General features: G+C 42.4%; 3 protein-coding genes across 14 annotated transcripts in view; all 3 read left to right on the top strand.

Annotated features, from left to right (window-relative positions):
• GPRASP2 (G protein-coupled receptor associated sorting protein 2) overlaps positions 1–23860 on the top strand; it is a 93709-nt gene that overhangs the window by 58343 nt on the left and 11506 nt on the right. For 2 of the 12 annotated variants that reach the window (XM_065916583.1, XM_065916581.1), the window contains exons 1-2: positions 2314–2348; positions 2669–2729. The exons of 2 other annotated variants lie outside the window; for them this stretch is intronic. The gene's annotated coding sequence lies outside the window, so the exon portion shown is untranslated. Of the gene's footprint in view, positions 1–1869; positions 1925–2282; positions 2349–2668; positions 2730–9276; positions 9295–9510; positions 9532–19977; positions 20186–23860 lie in introns of those variants that run through there. 8 more of the 12 variants (XM_065916588.1, XM_065916582.1, XM_065916589.1 and 5 more) reach the window with 8 other exon arrangements.
• GPRASP3 (G protein-coupled receptor associated sorting protein family member 3) overlaps positions 1880–23860 on the top strand; it is a 51330-nt gene continuing 29349 nt past the window's right edge. The window contains exons 1-2 of the mRNA XM_065916595.1: positions 1880–1924; positions 2669–2729. The gene's annotated coding sequence lies outside the window, so the exon portion shown is untranslated. The remainder of the gene's footprint in view (positions 1925–2668; positions 2730–23860) is intronic.
• On the top strand, positions 2723–7544 carry GPRASP1 (G protein-coupled receptor associated sorting protein 1). The gene has a single exon (XM_065916580.1). It carries the CDS (start codon positions 2994–2996, stop codon positions 7110–7112), a length of 4119 nt encoding a protein of 1372 aa, XP_065772652.1. The 5' UTR covers positions 2723–2993; the 3' UTR covers positions 7113–7544.

Below are 23860 nucleotides of genomic sequence, written 5' to 3'. Positions count from 1 at the left end.
GCAGGTGCGGGTCCTGTCAGGGAAAGGTCCTCTTTCCTGGGCAACTGTGGGGACAGCGAAATGGTAAAGTGTGCCACCTCAGCGACTGAGACAACAGCAGTGTGGCAGAAAGAATGAAGACACTGGCGCAGACAAGTGGTTTGTCTCCTCAGCCAGGGGTCTATCAGGGGCTGCCCTCCCTTAGAAGAGGGGCAGGGGCTCGGCCTCCACGGGCGCCCCCTCCCACTTTCCTCCAGCTCGCGGCCCCCCCTGCCACCCGCACTCAAGAAGACTGGCCGGCGTGATGGGGGAAGGGAGGGGGCGGACACGGAACAGTGTGGGGTTCACACATACACTGCAGGACGGTCTGAATCCCTCCGCTGCTCCTTTCAGTGCGACCCGTCCCGACTGGCCTGAGCCGCGCCGCCCGTGACCCCCTTATGCTGCAGGACCAGAAGTGTGGCAGGGAGTCACCCACGGAGGGCGGTGGAGGGCTGGCGAGGCCCCGCCCCTCAGGCTGGCGTTCTTCCCGGCCCCGCCCCCTGTGGGTCGGAACTACGCTGGGCCTGGCGGGAGGTGGGTGCGGGGCATCAAGCCCATTATTGCCGTATCCCTCCGCCCCCCACTTCCCGACACTCTTGCCGCGAGTGGTCGGTGCTGCAGCCTGCACATCCTCTGCCGGGTTTGGCGCCGCGGTGCAGTGGGCCACACGCCTATTTGCTGTTCTACCCGCACGCCGAGCGGTGGGAAGCGAAAAAGGAACTGCGACCGGAGTGGGAGGACGACCATCGGGACCTTGCGCCTCCGAAGGCAAGTGAGGGTGTCGCGGGGCGACGACCAGCTCACAGCCTATCCCTGGCAGCCTGAGGACGGGAAGGCGAGCGGGTCGAAGCGGGACCCCTTAGAGAAGTGCGCAGCGCCAGAGGATCCCTGGCTCTGAGACAGCGGCGACCGGTGCGGGCGGGGTGGGGGGGTTGGGGTTCCCTCGGAAGCTGGGGAGGCATATGGCGCGGACTAGTCTCCGCCGGGCTTTCCTGGTGCCTGCGCCCCGCCCTCTACGGTGCCTGTGCGGGGAGAGGGCTGTGCGGGAGGCTGCTATGGACGAAGTGGCAGAGGGAGCCGCAATGGGAGCAGCCCGGGCCATGATTCTGCCAAGGTCCCTGTAGGGCCCCGCGTGCCGGTTGCTGTCCCTTCCCATAGGCACCTATTTGATGCCAAAGTCTCCTGTCTGTGCAGTAGGTCTGGCAATTTCAGGCCATGGGGTGCATCTATAGAGGAGAGGCTTGAGGAAAATGAGGAATGGGAAAACGACCAGTTTTTCTGAAGGTGTGTGGGGAATGGGGGGTTGAGGGTGGGCAGCAGCCATTGACTGGACATCTGAATCGGGGTGGGGTGAGTGCGACCAGCACAGGTCAGGCATCCAGGAATACTTTCTAAAATTCTCCTTTCTATCTGGTTTCTAAATACCTCCCTTGCCTTCCTCTCTCTCCTCTATCCAGAATTGGAGGTAGAAAAGCTGAACTGGGAGATAAAGGTGCGAGAGAAGTCATAAATACAAGTACCACTACACAAACTAGAATATGTGGGTGCTCTTCCCCCAATTTGTTGTGCAGCACAAAGGAGGTGAACAACAAGTGGTGAATCTTCAGAACTGAAGAAGAGAGTAAGAGGAGTGTGATATGATGTTGAGGGGTTATCCAGAAACCTGGTCCAGATGGCCTAAGTTAAAAGGAAACAGTCTACCTAATGGGACTCTTACATGTTAAAAGGCAGGTAACTTGGGAACTCCTGTGTTTGTGGTGTTTGTCTGCCCCCCAAGTACTCAGTTGCTGCTTTTATTTCTTGACTGTCTTACCTTTTCATCTGTTTTTCCATAGGCCTGCTTTAAGTCTGGTCACTTTTGCAAGGAAGGAAAGGAGGAGGAGTCCGGTTCAAATCTCTGGAGGTTTGTGCAAAGAGGGGCAACACAAGAGACAGCTACAGAGTAATATGGCAGATATCTTTGATCCAAGTGGTTGCAGGGCCTTCTCTACCTCACCTACTCCATGTCAAGTTTGCACACTGCCACAGAAACCCTCGCGTTTCCTGCAGGGTATACTAGGAATATTGGAGTAGGTGTGGACTGGGCTGTGAATGGGAGAGAAATACTTGAGAGTAGAGACCAGGAGACAGAAAATATTAGGCATATTAGACCTTTAAAAGAGAAAGATGTTTGTATCGGGGTCAGGGTTCTCACTTGTCTTTCTAGCAGTTAGGCTCCATTCTCTATTATATGTTTACTTGTTCTCAGGATAGCCTACAGGCTGCTGTAGAGTTTGACACCACTGGAAAAAAAGAAAGGAGTAAGAAATTGTGCTACATCAGTGCAGGTTGGTATGGGAGTGGGTACAGCTTTTGGGTGGGGTAGAAGAGACCAACATAAGTCCAGCAGTGACTAGGGTCTGGCCCTGGGGCTCCTCAGCCTCTCTCATTGCCAAGATACTTTTCCACCAACTTCATACCTATTTTATAACAGGCAAAGTAATATGGCAGCTCTGGGGATAAAAATTGTAGACAAAATGAAGGTGATAGACTTTAATAGCCTAACTTTCCCACCAAGCATTTAAGGTCTAGTCTCTTCGTGTGAGTTTTTGCATGGAGTGAGACAGTTGGAAAAGACTCAAACCTCCATGTCATTCTCACTTCCCAGATTGACTTCCAGTGGCAGCTCTGGTGGTGTTGGAATTGCTGCTGAGCACTACCTTCAACAGGTGTGTACCTACCCAGGAACCATCCATCCTCTCCCAGCTTGGTTGTGTTTTCTCTTCACTCTGACTGTAGTATTGACTGAGGCTGGGATTGGAAAGGAGGCTTATTGACTGCTGGACTGGTGATTGGCTCTAACTTTTCTTTCCAACTTTATCACCTGAGTCATCAAAAAATTAGAGTGTGAAGATACAAAACTGTGAGAAATCTGTGGTAGAAGCTGAGACTGGGAGAGTTATAGTTATTTAGGTCTCCTCTGTAACTGTACTATGACTGGGGCTGAGATTGAGACTGGTGTCCAGGCCAAGCCTGAAAAGAAGCCTGGCAAAGAGGTTGCCAGTGGGGCTGAAAGAGAGAATGAAGTCCTAATGGTGGTCAGACCAAAGGTTAGGACCCAGGCCCAGGTAATGCTTGGAGCAAGGCCCAAAATTGAGACCGTGGCAGTAACTAAGACACATCCGAAGAGTGAGGCCAAGGCAATCACTGTAGAAAGGTCCATGGATGAAACCTCTTCATGTGCCAAGACTGAGTTTGATGCTGAGGTCCTACTGAAGACAGAGGGAGTGTCCCAAAACAATGCTATAGCCTGGTCACTGATCAGTACTGAGTCTGGGTCAGTTGCGAAACCTAAGATCTCATCTATAGTTAGGGAACTGGCCAGTATGGATGCCGAGTCCTTTCCTGGCACTAAGGTCAAGTCCCAATCACGAATCCAGCATTTGCTTGTGTCAGAGGAGGAGACCAATATGGGGTCTTGGTGCCATCCCAGGCCTACATCCAAAAAGGAGAACTTTCACAATTGTGATTTCAGATGGGTGGATAGATCCTTTATGAACTCCTGGTTCTGGAGTAGAGAAGAGGTCAGTACAAGGCTTCATCCTAGAGACAGGGTAAAAGCCAGTACTAGGTCTAGGCACATGGCCAAAGAAGAGCCTAGGTCTAGGCCCCAAACCAGTTGGGAACTCTATGTTGCCTCCAGTTCTGGTTCTGAAGATGAATCTATCAAGAAATCCTGGTTCTGGGTCAGAGAAAAAACCAGTATCCGGTCTAGGCCTAGGGAAGAGACCAATAGTAGGTCCTGGTTTAGGTCTAAGAAAGAAGTATCTGAATCCAGTTCTGGGTCTGAATGTGACGACAGTGTCAAATCCTGGTTTTGGGCTGGAGAGGAGGGTAGGCACAAACCCCGAGCCAGGAAGGGGGCCAATGTCAGCGCCAGGCACAGGGCCAAGCAAGAAACTTCCATTGATTTCATGTCTGGGTCTATGGATGTAGTCAAAAAAGAGCCCTGGTTCTGGCCTGGAGAGAAGGCTAACAACTTGGCCACGCCCAAGTCCAAGAAAAAGGTCAGGGCCAGAGCAGTGGTAAAGGAAGAAGCCAAAATCAAGGCCAAAGCTAGGGCCAAGCAAGAAGCCAGGCCAGAAGAAGAGTTCCTCACCAGGGCCTGGTTCTCGTCTGCGGAAGACTCCAGCATAGTTGGTGGGGCCACTGTCAAATCCGGTTCTCAAGTGGAGGATGATTCCATTTTTGGCAGTTGGTTCTGGACTGAAGAAGAAACCAGTGGTATATTCAGACCACAGACTGAGCAGGAGCCTATTGGCAGTTCCATGCTTGGAACTGGGGAAAAGACCAGTGTGGAAACTGAGGCTGATGCCACTTCCAAATCACTGCCAACAGATGAGAAGGAAAAGGTCATTGCCAGTTTTTGCTGGGCTAATGAAGAAACCAACCCAGAGGCTGAAGAAGAGACCATTTTTGGGTCTTGGTTTTGGGTCGGTGATGAGGCCAGTATGGGAGCTGGGGTTGGGGCCAACTGTGGGTCCAGGCCAAAGTCTGAGGAAGAAGAGGTCATTGGCCCCTGGTTTTGGGCTGGAGAAGAAGTCAGTACAGTGGCTGAGTTCAGAGAAGAGGCCAGGCCAGGAACTGAAGAGGAGATAATATTTGGGCCTTGGTTTTGGGCTGGAAACCAGGCCCACACAGATTCTGGGGCAGAAGTCAACTGTGATACTATGCCAGGGACTGAGGAGGAGGAGCCCATTATTGGGTCATGGTTCTGGCCTGGAGTAGAAGCTTGTGGGAGGGCTGAAGTGAATAAGTCTAGCCTGGAGGACAAGGAAAAGAGTATTACATCCTCTTTGTTTGGGACCAATGAAGAGATCTGTATGAAGTATGCTGCTGGTGCCCAGTGTAAATCTATCACAGCTGCTGAAGAGATTAACAGTGAGTCTGGTTTCTGGTCAGGAGAAGGTCCCTGTATGTTCCCTGCCAATGAAGGCAGCTGGAAGTCTAGGCTAGAGGACGAACAGGACATTGTTGACTCTTGGTTCTGGTCCATAAAATATACAGGGCCAGAGACCATTGTAGGTCCCTGGTTATGGGCTGTGGAAGAAAGCAGTACAGATGATAGGGCTGAAGAAGAAGCCAAGCCACCTACCAAAGAGGAGACCATGATCACATCCTGGTTCTGGAAACGGGATAAAGCCATTATAGAGGCTGCAAACAGAGAAGAATCCAGGCTGGATATTGAAGAGGAAGACATTATTGATTCTTGGTTCTGGGCTAGGGAGGAAGACAGGCTTAAAACAGAAGCAGAGGCTAGAGAAGAGGACAGGCTGGCAGCTGAAGAAGAACTTTTTGTTGGGTCTTGGTTCTGGGCCAGGGAAGAGGCCATTAGGAACAAGGCTAATATTTGCAGCAAATACAGTCCAAAAGCTGGAGAGGAGGAAGTCATTGTTGAGTCCTGGTTCTGGGCTGAAGAAAAGACCAGTCTTGAGGCAGGGGCTAGTTTTGAGTCCAAGCATGGAGCTGAAAAGGAGGAAATCATTGTTGGGTCCTGGTTCTGGGCTGAAGAAGAGAGTATAGACATTAGACCTCAGGCAGTAGAAGAGACCACATCAAGGTCTGGAGAGGAAACCATTTTTGAATCCTGGTTCTGGGATGCAAAAGAAGTCAATGTAGAAGCCAAAACACGCTGTGCGTCTAAGCCAGAGGATGATAAAGAGATGATTGTTGAGTCCTGGTTCTTATCTGGAGACAAGGACATTAATGAGACTGAAACTGGGGCCACCTCTGAGTCTAGGCCAGAAAATGAGGAAGGGGCAGTTGTTGGGTCCTGGTTTGTGGCTAAAAACGAAGACAATAACAGGCCTGGTGATGGAACCAACTCTGAGTTCAGAACAATAGCTGAGGAGGATGAGGCCATCGTGGGGTCCTGGTTTTGGGCAGGAGATGAGACCCATTTTGAATCAGATCCTAGCCCTGTGTACAGGGCCATTTCCAAGTCCAGATGTTCAGTTGAGCAGGAGCCTGATGCTTCACACAGGCCCCAGAGCTGGGAGGAAGTTACTGTTCAGTTCAAGCCTGGCCCATGGGGTAGGATTGGCTTCCCATCCCCAAGCCCCTTTAGATTTTCAAAAGAAGCAGCATTTCTATTCTCTGAAATGTTTGGAGGAAAGCCAAAGCACATGGAACTGAGCCTAGAAGGGGAAGACCAGGAATCTTTGCTTCAGCCTGATCAACCTGACCCCAAGTTCTCATTTCAATATGATCCATTCTACTGGTCAGTTGTGCAAATTTGGGAGCATCTTAGGACCAGGGAGAGTGCAGAGCCTGAGAGTTGCTCCTGCAGCTGCATACAGTGTGAGTTTAAAACTGGTCCTGAAGAGTTTGAAGAACTCCTATTAATGGACAAAATTCGAGAGCCTTGTATTCATGAAATATCTAAAATTGCAATAGGTATGAGAACTACTTCTCAATATGCTTATGATTTCATTCGTGATTCAGGTGTTGTCTCACTTATTGAAACCTTGCTCAATTATCCCTCCTCCCGAGTTAGGACAAGGTTTTTAGAGAATATGATTCACATGGCTCCACCTTACCCAAATCTAAACATAATTCAGACATATGTATATCAGGTATGTGAGGAAACTCTTGCTTATAGCTTGGATTCCCCTGAGCAGTTATCTGGAATAAAGATGGTTAGACACCTCACTAGAGCCACTGACTATCACACACTGGTTGCCAGGTATATATCTGGGCTTCTTTTGTTGTTAGCCACAGGCAATACTGAAATGAGGTTTCATGTTTTGAAAATGCTGTTGAATTTGTCTGAAAATCCTGTCATGACAAAAGAACTACTCAATGCTGAAGCAGTGTCAGAACTGATGGGCCTTTTTAGCAGGAAAGAGACAAATAATATTCAAGTTGTTCTAGCAATGCTTGAGAATATTGGTAACAATATAAAAAAAGAGGTGGTGTTCACTGATGATGATTTCAGTCTTGAGCCACTTACTTCTGCATTCCATGAAATTGAGAAATTTGCTAAGGAACTGCAAGGCAAAATAGACCATAAAAATGACCCCGAGGCAGACCAAAAAAATGAGTATGATTAGTTACTTGGCTCTGATTATCCTTATGTTCCTGAGTTATGATCCTTGAATAATGTTTTCAAAGTTGGTTCTATGTTGTAATGTACATCCTTAATGCTGATACTAACTTTGTCCAACTTTATATGAGCTGGATCTATCTTCTGATGCCAAACGAATACTAAAACTGAAAGCACATTTGTTGATATTTGTTTTTGTCCAGATTGTGAATTTAGTATTTAAACTTATAGTGAATTGAGCCATCATAAGTAAGCTACCCTTTTGATTGTTGTTCTGGTGTTACTGATGTCGATTTGAGCCATGTCCTATTTTCAATAAAGTTCTGTGTTTAAGTAGGCAGAAATCACCCTTCTCCTTAAAGTTAAAATATAGCTGCCAAGATAACACATGACAACATAGAGATAATTAATGTATGAATAATAATGTTCCTTGAAAAAGCTTATTCTTATATCTGTAAATGCAAATGTTACCATGGGTTGCTGCTCAGGGTATGATTTAGAGAAAAAGCACCCAATTGATTTGGGCTCTGAAATGTAGGGAAGATGTTGGATGTTGTGAAGAAAAGCTCACAGTTGGAATAGTGCTCCTATGGGAGTGAGGTATCCAGTCTGCCTGGAGTGGCTATGAGGAGTATTAAGTGATATAAAATGAGGTAAGTTTTGAAGAGCTGAGAAGTCGCATTTTGCAGTTCAAAGTATGGGTGTTTCTTTGATACTGCCTAAAGCAGGGGTCTGGGGTGCAGACCAGTACTGGTCCGTGGCCTGTTGGGAACCAGGCCATATAGCAGGAGGTGAGCAGAAGGCTTCCTCTGAGCTCACCCCATCCCTTGCATTACTGTCTGAACCATGCCCCCCTGCACTGCTCACATTACCAACTGAACCATCCTTATCCCCCCACTCCCAGTCTGTGAAGAAATTGTCTTACATGAAACTGGTCCCTGGTGCCAGAAAGGTTGGAGACCACTGACCCACAGGTTAAAAGAAAAAGACCAGAAAGCACACAAATTTAACTGTCAGGAAGACCGTTTCTTCATGGTAGTGCCATGGAGAGTGTTAAGGTAATAGCATCCAGCTACTAAGAGGGATGATATACAGGTTTTTTAATTGGCTAAGAAAAGCTCTAATGCCTTCTATATTTGATGAAATAGAAAAGACTGGTAAAATATATGGAAGGCTAATACTCCCCAAATATGTGAAATGGACTGAATTTATGAAATGTATATTATTTTATTATGGAAAATCTTATAAGCATTTAAAACATGTCAAAAGAGTAAAGAAGTGTGAGAGACTACAATTTAGGACTGGGTTGCCAAGGAAAAATGCATGATTATTTAAAGGGAGTAAATTGTAAACTTTCTAAAGTTTCTGATTTATGGTACACATTTTTTTGGATTCACAAAGGTAATAATGTATCTTCAGACAGGATTAAAAGTCAGGGATGATGTTGATTTGGGGTAGGAGGGAGTCCAGGCTAAAGGAAAATACACACATTTTTATTCACCTTGGTTTGTCTCAGGATGGAAAGTTTTGTTTTCTATAAGACTCTAGGCTGTAAGATTTTTGTAAGTAGGGCAAAGTGGCAGATTTCATCCATTCACAAGCCAAAAGTGATAACAGAGATCGTCCTGGTGGTGGAAATTGGAGACTGAATGTTTTGCCTATCAGTATTTTCAAGACAGATCTTGCGTGTGTTTTAATACATCATCCGATTTTCATCAGTTCAGTCGCTCAGTCGTGGCCGACTCTTTGCGAGCCCATGGACTGCAGCACGCCAGGCTTCCCTGTCCATCACCAACTCCCGGAGCCTATTCAAACGAGTTTTATACAGAATATTAAAAGTCAGTTAGTTGGTCTCTGAACCCCTCATGGAGTGTTCCTCGCCAGCCCTATGTTCCTACAGAGCAAAGCCCAGTCCTTTTGGAAGCGTTGGCTCCAAAACAGCCTTCCTTTCAGCTCTCTATCTTCACCACCCCCAGGAGCTTCAGGTTGTTCTAGCAAGCAGCTCAGCCCTAGAGGCAGAAGACTGTACCTTGCTTGCTACTGCAGGGCTGCGGCAGACTTGCCGAATGTGCGGTCACGTGAGGCTGAGGGTGGGTCACATGACGGCGCTCTCGCTGGAACCGGCGTAGAGGTGTGTAAGCACTGAAAAGGGTCGGGAAAGACTTGCACCTGACGCTTGACAGACGGCTGTAAGAGGAGTGGTAGGATGTAACGGTGGGTGGGTGGATGTCTCTTCGTGGTGCACTAGCCTGAAAACGAATTCCTCAGGTGCCCAGGATTACGGTATTTGTTGGCAGAGGACACAATCCCTCAGCCAATCGCGAGCGTCTTAGCCGGGGCCTGATTTTTGTCCAGGAGCTCAAGAGGCCCGAAGTCATCCTGAGGGAGGCGTATGCGGAGAGAAGCAGCGGCCGCTGTTGGAGGAGGTGTCCATGGGAGGTGGTGGTAGAGACTAGATCCTCGTGGAGGAAGCGCCTGGGACCTTCGTGGTCCCTCCTGCTCCATCCTGCTTTCTGAACGCCCCTCACCCCACCCGGCTTTGGGCGACTGTTCCTCTGTTTGGGTAGGGGAGGTGGATACGAGGAAGCAGTTGGCTTCAGGGGTGCCTAGAAAGAGGACACGGCGAAGTGACAATATGTGAATACCCAATTTGTGTACACCCATAGCGCTGGCTCTGGAGAGGCAGGGATGGGATCAGATGGGATCTTTGAGGTACCATACCCCTCCGTTCCTCCCATCCAGTTGGCACTCTCTCTTCTATCTGTCAGACAGTGGGGATGACTGGACTCAGTATTGCAGGCAAGTTAGTGGTGGGAGTGGGTATGGGGTTGATCAGAGAGTAATGGAACTGACTTTTGCTCTAAGGTTCCAGGTACCTGGAGATGCAAGAGAGGCATGAACCTCAGCCTGGGCAGCTTTAGTGTAGTGGAGAGAGGACACACTCATGAGGAGGGAACCTAGATGCTTTGGGCCCTTCACATAGTGGTTCTCATTGGGATATTGATATCCAGCAAGCTTTTCAACCCTCAAGAGGATCCCTGGATCTCAACCCAGGCAGCAGCATCCTGGAGATCTGCCCTGGATGTGAGATTCTGAAATGGCTTAGTCCCATTGCACCCCCAACAGTTCCCATCCAGAGACACAAGGGTCATTGTTTTACCTGCTCCCTCTCTTTTCCAGTCTTGGGCCTAGAGGAGGGTCTTTATGGGAACCACCTACAGGAACTGCTTTATGAATTTTCTCACAGGTTCCCTTCCACTTACTCTTTGCTCTTTTCCTTGTTTTTGTTTTCTGGCCAATGCCTCTTGATAGTTTGCTTCTATTCTTAGTGGTACTCCCTTATTTGTGCTAATCCATTTCGATCAGAGCTCAGCTTTATGAGGTATTTCCAGGATACCAAAGTCTTTTTAGGAGAGTATAGTAAAAAAAAAAATTGACTAATCCCATTAACCTGTTTATCTGCACACTTTACAGATCTGAAGCCAATTAGTACCTAGCAATCTTTTTCATTTTTTGCAGCTGTATAATCCTCCATTGTGTCACTGCTATGTGTTAATCACTCAGTCATGTCCAACTCTGTTATCCCATGAAGTGTAGCCTGCCAGGTTCCTCTGTCCATGGAATTCTCCAGGCCAAAATACTGGAGTGGGTTGCCATTTCCTTCTCCAGTCACTGCTATAATTTGTTCAATTACTCTCCTGTATATGGATATTTCTTTCCAATATTTGCTGTTGCAACAGTGCTGGAAGAATAACGTTGTGCAATTATAATTTTTGTATGGTTAGAGGTAGATTCCTAGAAGTGAGGATGGTTGGTCAAATGATAAATGCATATGCAGTTTTATTAGATATTCTGAGATATCCCTCCAAAGGGATATTACAACTTTTCATTACCAGCAGCAGTTTATGGGTTGTCTGTTTCCCTCCAGCCTTGCCAATAAATTTATTATCCTTTTGATGTTTGTTATCTAGTGATGTCATCTCTCTCATTCTTGATGTCAGTAATTGTGTCTTCTCTTTTGTTTTCCTTTATCATTCTGGCTAGAGGCTGATCAATTTTATTGACCTCAACAAACTAGTGTTTAATTTTATTTATTTAAAAAATTTTGTGTTTTCTATTTTTTATTGGATTTTGCTCTTATTTTTTTTTCTTTTGTTTACTTTGTGTTTGTTACTGTTCTGTTTCTAGCTACTTGAAATAGAAGCTGAGGTCAATTAATTTGAGCCCATCATTTTTCTAATACAGGCATTTTAGTATTGTAAATTTTCCTCTAATACTGCTTAAGCTGCATCCCACAAATTTTGATGTGTTGTGTTTTCATTTTTCAATGGAAATTACATACTAATTTCTTTTTAATTTTCTTCTCTTATCCAAGAATTATTTAAAGTAGGCTATGTAGTTCCTAAATATTTGAGACTTTCCCAGATATGTTTTGGTTATATATTTCTACAGTACTGACCTGGTCAGAGAACTTACTCTGTATGGTCTGAATCTCTTTAATTTATTGAGTGTTCCTTTATGACCCAGAATATGGTCTATTTCAGTAAATATACCGATTGCACTTGAAAAAATTGTGTATCTTTCTGTTGTCCTGTGAACTTTTCAAAAATGTCAGTTAGGTCTAGTTAGTTCATAATCTTGTTTAAGTCTTCTATTATATATCTTTACTTATTTTGTCTGTACTTGTGCTGAAATCTGACTGTAGTTATGGTTATGCCTCTCTCCTTGACATTATATCACAGTATTTTTGTTGTTACTGTTTTTTTAATATACTATTAGATTCAACTTGCCAGTTTTTTTCATTTTTTTCATTAATGATACTGACCTATGATTTTATATTTTAATGCTGTAGTTTTCTTTTTATAGTTTTAAGGTTATATTAGCTGCATTAAATGAGTTAGAATAGCTTTTGTTCTTTTTCTGGTCTCAGGAAGAGTTTGTATATCATAAAGAATATCTGTACCTTGAATATACCTTAGAACTTGTCTTTAAAACCTTTTTAACTAATGCCTTTTAGGGTAGAACATACATTATATAGTATTTTACAGATCACACAAAATAGGCTTTCACAGACATCTTCCCCACAGCTTATTCACACAGTTCCTTGCACCTGGAGAGGACAACTTTCTCATTCACTTGTCCTTTCTCACTCATCATCTCCAGCCCCTTGTAATCTCTGTCAGAGGCCTATCCATTCTTCAAAGATTTTCTAGAAGGCCATCTATCCCCTTCATAGTGACACTGCTGATCCCTTTCACCAGTTCCATGAATTCTAACCTTCAGGTGTCCAGTGTTTATCCATTTGGTCATGCCTACTCGAGAGTCAAGCAAGGACTTCTTCCTTTGGGATGGGACTGTGGGCTGGGTAATCTGTCTTAGAAACGTATAGTGAACTTAGTAGATACATATGTCTATAAGCCTATCAGCAAAATTTTTAAGCCTTTTACTAATGGAATTGGGGAACATGGTATTGCCTTGTTATTTTGGTATTATTAATGAGGTTAAACCTACTTTCAGGTGTTTCAGAGGTTAAACCTAGCCAGTTGGGTTTTCTTTTTGTAAGCAGAGTATTTGTAAGCTTTTGTCATTTGCCTTTTAGAGGTTCTTGGTTTAGAGGTTCTTAGAAGTTCAAGAACTTCTTATTGATTTCTACATACACACAAGCCTGTGAATAGTCCAATTTTGAAAGAAAAATAATATGGAAGTTGGAAAGTGTTTTTCCCACAAAGAATTTAAAAATTTTTGTCAAATCTCTTGACAGGGTAGAACTACTCAGGAAAAGTTAAATGGAATACAGATAGAGAGCCCATATGTTTCCACATATATGTGGGTGACAGTTCAAATTCATGGAGAAAAGTGAAAGATTCAGTGTGCCCAGGATCCTCAGCATGTTCAGTGATTCACTAGCAGGATTCACAAGGCTCAGTATACAGTCGTACTCACAGCTATGATTTATATCAATGTATGACAAAACCCACTGAAAAATAAAAAAATTAAAAAAAAAAAAAAAAAAGAATGTGAAACCAAATCAGTGAAAAGAAAAAAGTGCATGGAACAAAGTTCAAAAGAAACCACTGCAAACTTCCAGTATTTCTCTCCCAGTGGAGTCCCACAGGATACACTTAATTCCTTCAATAGTTTATGACAACATGTGTGAAATGTTATTTATCAAGGAAGCTTATTAGACACTCAGTGCCCAAGATTTGAGGGAGATTGAGGTAGCTTTTGCCTAGCATGCACCAAAATTCGAGACTCCCAGAAGGAAAAAAGGTATTAATATTTAGCATAAACTGTATTGTTCGCACAGAGAGTTTAGGCACAGTGAGCCAATAATAATCTCTTTTGGGAATAATGGAAACCTTCTTTAAATCCAAGTTAACAGAATCAAGCCAAAGGCCAGCCTCCAAGCAAGTCTTTATAAAGCTTGCAATCTTACATCTGCTATGCTAACTCTTTTCTACACATTTGGTGAATGGTGTTAGAATAATTAGTTAATCATTTGGGAAAACAGATGATGTCATGTCACGATACATGTAATCAAATTCCAGGAAGATTAGATATCTTAAATATTTCAAAAGATGCAGAAGGATAAAGAAAAATAAATACTCATTTACTTAAAATGAATTTTGACTTGTGATATGTAGAGGGAAATGCAAATGGATTCTTTCCACATAATACCAGTATCATTTATTAAATAATATGCCCCTACTCCAACAATTTCCCATGTCTCTTTTATAGTTTATGGTTATCTTCAAATATGTTTCTGAGGTAAATTCTCTTTGGTGTTAGAAGCATACAGGCTTACTTATTGCAGTTTATAATAAATATTATGGGTTATCTGAAATGTACTACCTATAGTTCATACCTGATTACTCTCCAATTAATATTGTCATTTTATCTTATCTTTAATATTATTATATTGATTGAGGTAGAGGGTTACTAATATTCTCATATAACTCCTTTGAAATTCTCTTGGAGTTTCAAAAAGGAAAAGTGTGTTGGCCAGGCCAAAGAATATCTCTCTATGTTGCTATGTCAGATAGCATAATTTTTTTCTCATGACTGAATTTTACTTACATATATGAATAAATGTTATTATATATAGTCATATATAACAGGTTCTTTGTCAGTTCATCTCTCAGTGCATATTTAGGTAGTTTCTTTGTCTTGTCTATTGTGAATAATGCTGAAATGAACATGGAAGTACAGATATCTCTTAAAGATAGTGATTTCATTTCCTTTGAATATATACACCAAAGTGGGATTACTGGATCATGTGGTGATTTAAAAAAAATTTTGAAAAACCTCCATGCTGTTTTCCATAGTAGCTGTACTAATTTACATTCCCACCAACAGTGTATAAGAGTTTGCTTTATTTATATTCTTGTCAACATGTGTTATCCCTTGTATTTTTGATAATCATCATTCTAACTGGTTGAAGTAATACCTCATTGTGATTTGATTTGCATTTCCCTGATGACTAGTAATGTCATCTTTTCATGACATTAGTGATGTCATCTTTTCATGTAACTGTTGGCCATTTGTATCTCTTCTGTAGAAAACTAATTATTTAGGTTCTTTACCCATTTTAAAATCAGATTATTAGTTTCACTATTCAGTTGTATGATTCCTGATATGTTTTAGATATTAGTGAAAGAGAAAGTGTTAATCTCTTGGTCGTGACCGACTCTTTGCGACCCCATGGAATGTAGCCTGCCAGGCTCCACTGTTCATGGAATTCTCCAGGCAAGAATTCTGGAGTGAGCTGCCATTTCCTTCTTCAGGGGATCTTCCTGACTGGGGTCGAACTTTCATCTCCTGCATTGCAGACAGATTCATTACCACAGAACCACCTGAGAAGTCCTCTGTTAATGTAGTGTGTCTCATTTGTTGATTTGTATATGATGAACCATGCTTTCATTGCAGATATAAATCTCACTTGATCATGATCCTTTCAATGTACTATTGAATTCAGTTTGCTAGCATTTTGTTTAGAGTATTTGCATATAAAATTAATTTATTTTCATTGGAGAATAATTAACAATATTTTGATGGTTTTTGCCATACATTGACATGAATCAGCCACAGGTATACATGTGTGCCCACTATCCTGAACCCCCCTCCACCTCCCTCCCCACTCAATGCCTCTGGATTGTCCCAGACCACCAGCTTTGGGAACCCTCTTCATGCATCGAACTTGCACTGGCATCTGTTTTACATATGGTAATGTACCTGTTTCAATGCTATTCTTTCAAATCATCCCACCCTTGCCTTCTTAACAATGAGTCCAAAAGTCTGTTCTTTACATCTGTGTCTCCTTTGCTGCCCTGCATGTAGGATCATTGTTACCGTCTTTCTAAATTCCATATATATGCGTTAATATACAGTATTTGTCTTTCTCTGTCTTACTTCATTCTGTGTAATAGGTTCCAGTTTCATCCACCTCATTAGAACTGACTCAAATGCATTCCTTTTTATAGCTGAGTAATATTCCATTCTGTATATGTACCACATCTCCCTTATCCTTTGTTCTGCCGGTGGATATCTCTAGGTTGCTTCCATGTCCTAGCTATTTTAACTAGTGCTGAAATGAACATTGGGGGTAGATGTGTCTTTTTCAATTCTGATTTCTTCGGGGTGTATGCCTAGCAGTGGGATTGCTGGGTTGTATAGCAGTTCTATTCCGTTTTTTAAGGAATCTTCACACTTTTCCACAATGACTGTACCAATTTGCATTCCCAACAACAGTGTAAGAGCCTTACCTTTTCTCCACACTCTCTCCAGCATTTATTGTTTGTAGACATTTTGATGATGGCCATTCTGACTGGTGTAAGATGATACCTCATTGTTGTTTTGATTTGCATTTATCTAATAATGAGTGATGTTGAGCATCTTTTCATGTGTTTATTAGCCATCTTTATGTCTTCTTTGGATAAATTTCTGTTTAATTCTTTTGCCTGCTTTTTGATTGGGATGTCTGTTATTCTCGTACTAAGCACATGAGTTGCTTGTATATTTTGTATTATTTTTTAATCAATTTATTTTAATTGCAGGATAATTACTTTACAATATCGTGATGGTTTTTCCATACATCAACATGAATCAGCCACAGGTGCACATGTGTCCTCCCATCCTGAACTCTCCACCTTCTTCCCTCCCCACCTCATCCCTTTTGGTTGTCCCAGAGCACCAGCTTTGAGTGCTCTGCTTCATGCATCAAACTTGCACTGGTCATGTTTTACATATGGTAATATACATGTTTCAATGTTATTCTCTCAAATCATCCCACCCTTGCCTTCTCCCACATAGTCCAAAAGTCTGTTCCTTACATCTGTGTCTCTTTTGCTGCCTTGCATGTAGCATTGTCATTACCATCTTTCTAAATTCCATATATATGCCTTAATATACAGTACTTGTCTTTCCCTTTCTGACTTACTTCACTCTGTATAATAGGCTCCAGTTTCATCCACCTCATTAGAACTGACTCAAATGCATTCTTTTTTACTGAGTAATATTCAATTCTGTATATGTACCACAACTTCCTTATCCATTCTCAGCCGATGGACATTTAGGTTGCTTCCGTGTCCTAGCTTTTGTATATAGTGCTGCAGTGAACATTGAGGTACATGTGTCTCTTTCAATTCTGGTTTCCTCGGTGTGTATGCCCAGCAGTGGGACTGCTGGGTCGTATGGCAGTTCTATTCCCAGTTTTTTAAGGAATCTCCACATTGTTCTCAACAGTGGCTGTACCAGATTGCATTCCCACCAACAACATAAGAGAGTTCCCTTTTCTCCACACCATCTCAAGCACTTATTGTTTGTAGACTTTTTGATGGTGGCCATTCTGACTTGTGTGAGATGATACCTCATTGTAGTTTTGATTTGCATTTCTCTAATAATGAGTGATGTTGAACATCTTTTCATGTGTTTATTAGCCATGTCTTCTTTGAAGAAATATCTGTTTTTTGCCCACTTTTTGATTGGATTGTTCATTTTTCTGCTATTGAACTGCATGAGCTGGTTGTATATTTTGGAGATTAATTCTTTGTCAGTTGCTTCATTTGCTATTATTTTCTCCCATTCTGAGGGCTGCATTTTCACCTTGCTTATAGTTTCCACATTGTGTAACATCAGGTAAGTTTAATTAGGTCCCATTTGTTTATTTTTGGTTTTATTTCCATTACTCTGGGGAGTGGTCCTAGAGGATCTTGCTGTGATTTATGTCAGAGAGGGTTCTGCCTATGTTTTCCTCTAAGAGTTTTATAGTTTCTGGTCTTACATTTAGATCTTTAATCTATTCTGAGTTTCTTTTTGTGTATGGTGTTAGAAAGTGCTCTAGTTTCATTCTTTTAGAGGTGGTTGTTCAATTTATCCAGCACTACTTGTTAAAGAGATTGTTTTTTCTCCATTGTATAGCTTTGCCTCCTTTGTCAAAGATAAGGTGTCCATAGGCGCGTGGATTTATTTCTGGGCTTTCTGTTTTGTTCCATTGATCTATATTTCTGCCTTTGTGCCAGTCCCATGCTGTCTTGATGACTTTAGCTTTGGAGTATAGTCTCAAGTGACGAGGGCTGATTCCTCCAGTTCCATTCTTTCTAAAGATCACTTTAGCTATTTGAGGTTTTTAGTGTTTCCATACAAATTGTGAAATTATTTGTTCTAGTTCTGTGAAAAATATCATTGGTAGCTGATAGGGATTGCATTGAATCTATAGATTACTCATTTTCACTATGTTGATTCTTCCAATCCATGGACATGGTATATTTCTCCATCTATTTGTGTCATCTTTGATTTCTTTCATCAGTGTTTTAGACTTCTATATATAGATCTTTTGTTTCTTTAGGTACGTTTATTCCTATCTATTCAGTTCTTTTCGATGCAATGGTAAATGGGATTGTTTCTTTAATTTCTCTATTATTTCATTATTAGTGTATAGGAATGCAAAGGATTTATGTGTATTAATTTTTTATCCTGCAACTTTACTACATTCATTGAAGAGCTCTATTAATTTTCTGTCTGTTATTTAGGGTTTTCTTTGTACAGGATCATGTCATCTGCAAACAGTGAGAGTTTTACTTCTTCTTTCCCAATCTGGATTCTTTTCATTTATTTTTCTTCTATGAATGCTGTGGCTAGGACTTCCAAAACTATGTTGAATAGTAGTGTTGAGTGTGGGCACTGTAGTCCTGTTACTGATTTCAGAGGAAATGCTTTCAATTTTTCACCATTGAGGATAATGTTTGCTGTGGGTTTGATGTATATGGCTTTTATTATGTAGAGGTATGTTCCTTCTATGCCTTAGCTTTCTGGAGAGTTTTTGTCATAAATGGGTGTTGAATTTTGTCAAAGCCTTTCTCTGTATCTTTTGAGATAATGATGGTTTTTTTTTATCTTTGAATTTCTTAACATGGTGGATCACATTGATTTATTTGCAAATACTGAAGAATCCTTGCATCCCTGGGTCTTGTTCTCATGGGTTGGGTCATGCTCAGTAAATATTTAATCCAGTTTTCTGTTGATGGTTCGAGCTGTGTTCCCTCCCTGCTATTTTAGTTCAGTTCAGTTCAATCTCTCAGTCATATCCGACTTTTTGTAACCCCATGGACTGCAGCACGCCAGGCCTCACTGCCCATCACCAACACTCAGAGTTTACACAAACTCATGTCCTTTGAGTCAGTGATGCCATCCAACCATGAGTCTTCTGTCATTCCCTTCTCCTCCCGCCTTCAATCTTTCCCAGCATCAGGGTCTATTCAAGTGAGTCAGATCTTCGCATCAGGTGGCCAAAGTATTGGAGCTTCAGCTTCAACATCAGTCCTTCCAATGAACATTCAGGACTGATTTCCTTTAGGATGGACTGGTTGGATCTCCTTGCAGTCCAAGGGACTCTCAAGAGTCCTCTCCAACACCACAGTTCAAAAGCATCAATTCTACGTCGCTCAGCTTTCTTTATAGTCCAACTCTCACATCCATACATGACCACTGGAAAAACCATAGCCTTGACTAGACGGACCTTTGTTGACAAAGTAATGCCTCTGCTCTTTAATATGCTGTCTAGATTGGTCATAACTTTTCTTCCAAGGAGTAAGCGTCTTTTTATTTCATGCTGCAGTCACCATCCACAGTGATTTTGGAGTGCAAGAAAATAAAGTTTGCCACTGTTTCCACTGTTTCTCCATCTATTTGCCACGAAGTGATGGGACCAGATGCCATGATCTTTGTTTTATGAATGTTGAGCTTTAAGCCAACTTTTTCCCTCTGCTCTTTCACTTTCATCAAGAGGCTCTTTAGTTCTTCTTCACTTTCTGCCATAAGGGTGGTGTCATCTGCATATCTGAGGTTGTTGATATTTCTCCCAGCAATCTTGATTCCAGCTTGTGCTTCATCCAGCCCAGAGTTTCTCATGATGTACTCTGCATATAAGTAAAAGAAGCAGGGTAACAATATACAGCCTTGACATACTCCTTTTCCTATTTGGAACAAGTCTGCTGTTCCAAGTCCAGTTCTAACTGTTGCTTCCTGACCTGCATACAGATTTCTCAAGAGGCAGGTTAGGTGGTCTGGTATTCCCATCTCTTTCAGAATTTTCCACAGTTTATTGTGATCCACACAGTCAAAGGCTTTGGCATAGGCAATAAAGCAGAAATAGATGTAGTTCTGGAATTCTCTTGCTTTATCAGTGATCCAGCAGATGTTGGCAATTTGACATCTGGTTCCTCTGCCTTTTCTAAAACCCGCTTGTACATATGGAAGTTCATGGTTCACATACTGTTGAAGCCTGCCTTGGAGAATTTTGAGCATTACTTTGCTAGTATGTGAGATGAATGCAATTGTGCGGTAGTTCGAGCATTCTTTGGCATTGCCTTTCTTAGGAATTCGAACGAAAACTGACTTTTTCCAGTCCTACGGCCACTGCTGCATTTCCCAAATTTGCTGGCATACTGAGTGGAGCACTTCCACAGCATCATCTTTTATGATTTGAAACAGCTCAACTGGAATTCCATCACCTCCTCTAGCTTTCTTCGTTGTGATGCTTCCTAAGGCCCACTTGACTTCACATTCCAGGATGTCTGGCTCTAGGTGAGTGATCACACCATTATCATCTGGGTCGGGAAGACCTTTTTTGTACAGTTCTTCTGTGTATTCTTGCCACCTCTTCTTAATATCTTCTGCTTCTGTTAGGTCCATACAATTTCTGCCCTTTATTGAGCCCATCTTTGCATGAAATGTTCCCTTGGTATCTCTAATTTTCTTGAAGAGATCTCTAGTCTTTCCCATTCTATTGTTTTCCTCTATTTCTTTGCACTGATAACTGAGGAAGGCTTTCTTAACTCTCCTCGCTGTTCTTTGGAACTCTGCATTCAAATGAGTATATCTTTCCTTTTCTCCTTTGCTTTTTGCTTCCCTTCTTTTCATAGCTCTTTCTAAGGCTTCCTCCCCTGCTATTTACCTGGGGCCAAACTATGGTGAAGGTAATGAAGATAATGGTGACCTCCTTCAAAAGAAGGAGTACTACTATTATTATTCTTGCCTTGAGAACCCATGAACAGTATGCAAAGGCAAAAAGATAGGACACTGAAAGATGAAATCCCTAGGTCCGTACATGCCCAATATGCCACTGGAGATCAATGGAGAAATAACTCCAGAAAGAATGAAGAGACGGCATCAAAGCAAAAAAATGCTCAGTTGTGGATGTGACTGGTAATGGAAACAAGGTGGGACTGTGTAAAGAGCAATATTGCGTAGGAACCTGAAATGTTAGGTCCATGAATCAAGGCACATTGGAAGTGGTTAAACAGGAGATGGAAAGAGTGAACGTTGACATTTTAGGAATCAGCGAACTAAAATGGACTGGAATGGGTGAATTTAACTCAGATGACCATTATATCTACTACTGTGGGCAATAATCCCTTAGAAGAAATGGAGTAGCCGTCATAGTCAAGAAAAGAGTCCGAAATGCAGTACTTGGATGGAATCTCAGAAACAACAGAATGATCTCTGTTCGTTTCCAAGGCAAACCATTCAATATCACAGTCATCCAAGTCTATGCCCCAACCAGAAATGATGAAGAAGGTGAAGTTGAGTGGTTCTATGAAGACCTACAAGACCTTTTAGAACTAACACCCACATAAGATGTCCTTTTCATTAAAGGGGACTATAATGCAAAAGTAGGAAGTCAGGAAACACCTGGAGTAACAGGCAAATTTGGCCGTGGAGCACAGAATGAAGCAGGGCAAAGGCTAATAGAATTTTCCCAAGAGAATGCACTGTTCATAGCAAACACCCTCTTCCAACAACACAGGAGAAGACTCTACACATGGATATCACCAGATGGTCAATACTGATATCAGATTGATTATATTCTTTGCAGCCAAAGATGGAGAAGCTCTCTACAGTCAGCAGAAAGAAGAGAGGGAGATGACTATGGCTCAGATCATCAACTCCTATTTGCAAAATTCAGACTTAAATTGAAGAAAGTAGAGACAACAACTAGACCATTCCGGTGTGACCTAAATCAAATCCCTTATGATTATACAGTATAAGTAAGAAATAGATTTAAGGGACTAGTTCTAATAGCGTGCCTGATGAACTAAGCATGGAGGTTCGTGACATCATACAGGAGTCAGAGATCAAGACCATCTCCAAGAAAAAGAAATGCAAAAAAGAAAAATGGCTGTCTGAGGAGGCCTTACAAATAGCTGTGTAAAGAAGAGAAGCAAAATGCAAAGGAGAAAAGGAAAGATATACTCATTTGAATGCAGAGTTCCAAAGAACAGCAAGGAGAGTTAAGAAAGCCTTCCTCAGTTATCAGTGCAAAGAAATAGAGGAAAACAATAGAATGGGAAAGACTAGAGATCTCTTCAAGAAAATTAGAGATACCAAGGGAACATTTCATGCAAAGATGGGCTCAATAAAGGGCAGAAATTGTATGGACCTAACAGAAGCAGAAGATATTAAGAAGAGGTGGCAAGAATACACAGAAGAACTGTACAAAAAAGGTCTTCCCGACCCAGATGATAATGGCGTGATCACTCACCTAGAGCCAGACATCCTGGAATGTGAAGTCAAGTGGGCCTTAGGAAGCATCACAACGAAGAAAGCTAGAGGAGGTGATGGAATTCCAGTTGAGCTGTTTCAAATCATAAAAGATGATGCTGTGGAAGTGCTCCACTCAGTATGCCAGCAAATTTGGGAAATGCAGCAGTGGCCGTAGGACTGGAAAAAGTCAGTTTTCGTTCGAATTCCTAAGAAAGGCAATGCCAAAGAATGCTCGAACTACCGCACAATTGCATTCATCTCACATACTAGCAAAGTAATGCTCAAAATTCTCCAAGGCAGGCTTCAACAGTATGTGAACCATGAACTTCCATATGTACAAGCGGGTTTTAGAAAAGGCAGAGGAACCAGATGTCAAATTGCCAACATCTGCTGGATCACTGATAAAGCAAGAGAATTCCAGAACTACATCTATTTCTGCTTTATTGCCTATGCCAAAGCCTTTGACTGTGTGGATCACAATAAACTGTGGAAAATTCTGAAAGAGATGGGAATACCAGACCACCTAACCTGCCTCTTGAGAAATCTGTATGCAGGTCAGGAAGCAACAGTTAGAACTGGACTTGGAACAGCAGACTTGTTCCAAATAGGAAAAGGAGTATGTCAAGGCTGTATATTGTTACCCTGCTTCTTTTACTTATATGCAGAGTACATCATGAGAAACTCTGGGCTGGATGAAGCACAAGCTGGAATCAAGATTGCTGGGAGAAATATCAACAACCTCAGATATGCAGATGACACCACCCTTATGGCAGAAAGTGAAGAAGAACTAAAGAGCCTCTTGATGAAAGTGAAAGAGCAGAGGGAAAAAGTTGGCTTAAAGCTCAACATTCATAAAACAAAGATCATGGCATCTGGTCCCATCACTTCGTGGCAAATAGATAGAGAAACAGTGGAAACAGTGTCAGCCTTATTTTCTTGCACTCCAAAATCACTGTGGATGGTGACTGCAGCCATGAAATAAAAAGACTCTTGCTCCTTGGAAGAACAGCTATGACAAACCTAGACAGTATGTTATAAAGCAGAGACATCACTTCACCCACAAAGATCCATACAGTCAAAGCTATTGTTTTTCCAGTAGTCATGTGTGGATGTCAGTTGGACTGTAAAGAAGGCTGAATGCCAAAGAATTGATGCTTTCTAACTGTGCTGCTGTAGAAGACTCTTGAGAGCTCTTTGGACAGCAATGAGATCAAACCTGTCCATCCTAAAGGAAATCAGTCCAGAATGTTCATTGGAAGGACTGATGCTGAAGTTGAAGCTCCAATACTTTGGCCACCTGATGCGAAGATGTAACTCAGTGGAAAAGATCCTGATGCTGGGAAAGATTGAGGGCATGAGGAGAAGGATGACATCGTTGGATGGCATCATCAACTCAGTGGACATGAGTTTGAGCAAAGACTGGGAGATAGTGAAGGACAGGGAAGCCTTGTATTCTGCAGTCCAGAGAATTGCAAAGAGTCGGGCACAACTGAGTAACTGAACAACAACAATAACTAGGCGCAGACACATCCTTATTAATCAAAATAGGAACTATTACAGTCGACAAATTTTTGCTGACGAGAAATAAGTTTGTTTATTCCTTTAGCATAAAAATTCGTGATTTGGGATTCAACGACATTCTGGAAAGCATATTCTGTATCCTGCTGATTGTGGAAGCTTTTTCCTGAAAAAAGCCTGAAGAAGTGGTAGTCGGTT

This window comes from Muntiacus reevesi, chromosome X, assembly GCF_963930625.1.
Source record: "Muntiacus reevesi chromosome X, mMunRee1.1, whole genome shotgun sequence".
Classification (NCBI taxonomy): domain Eukaryota; kingdom Metazoa; phylum Chordata; class Mammalia; order Artiodactyla; family Cervidae; genus Muntiacus; species Muntiacus reevesi.
The sequence above is the reverse complement of the archived record's forward strand: the minus strand, read 5'-3'. Positions and strand labels throughout refer to the sequence as shown.

What these genes read in the sequence shown, in the direction of transcription:
- GPRASP1 (XM_065916580.1), top strand. Translation starts at nt 2,994, where the DNA reads ATGACTGGGGCTGAGATTGAGACTGGTGTCCAGGCCAAGCCTGAAAAG.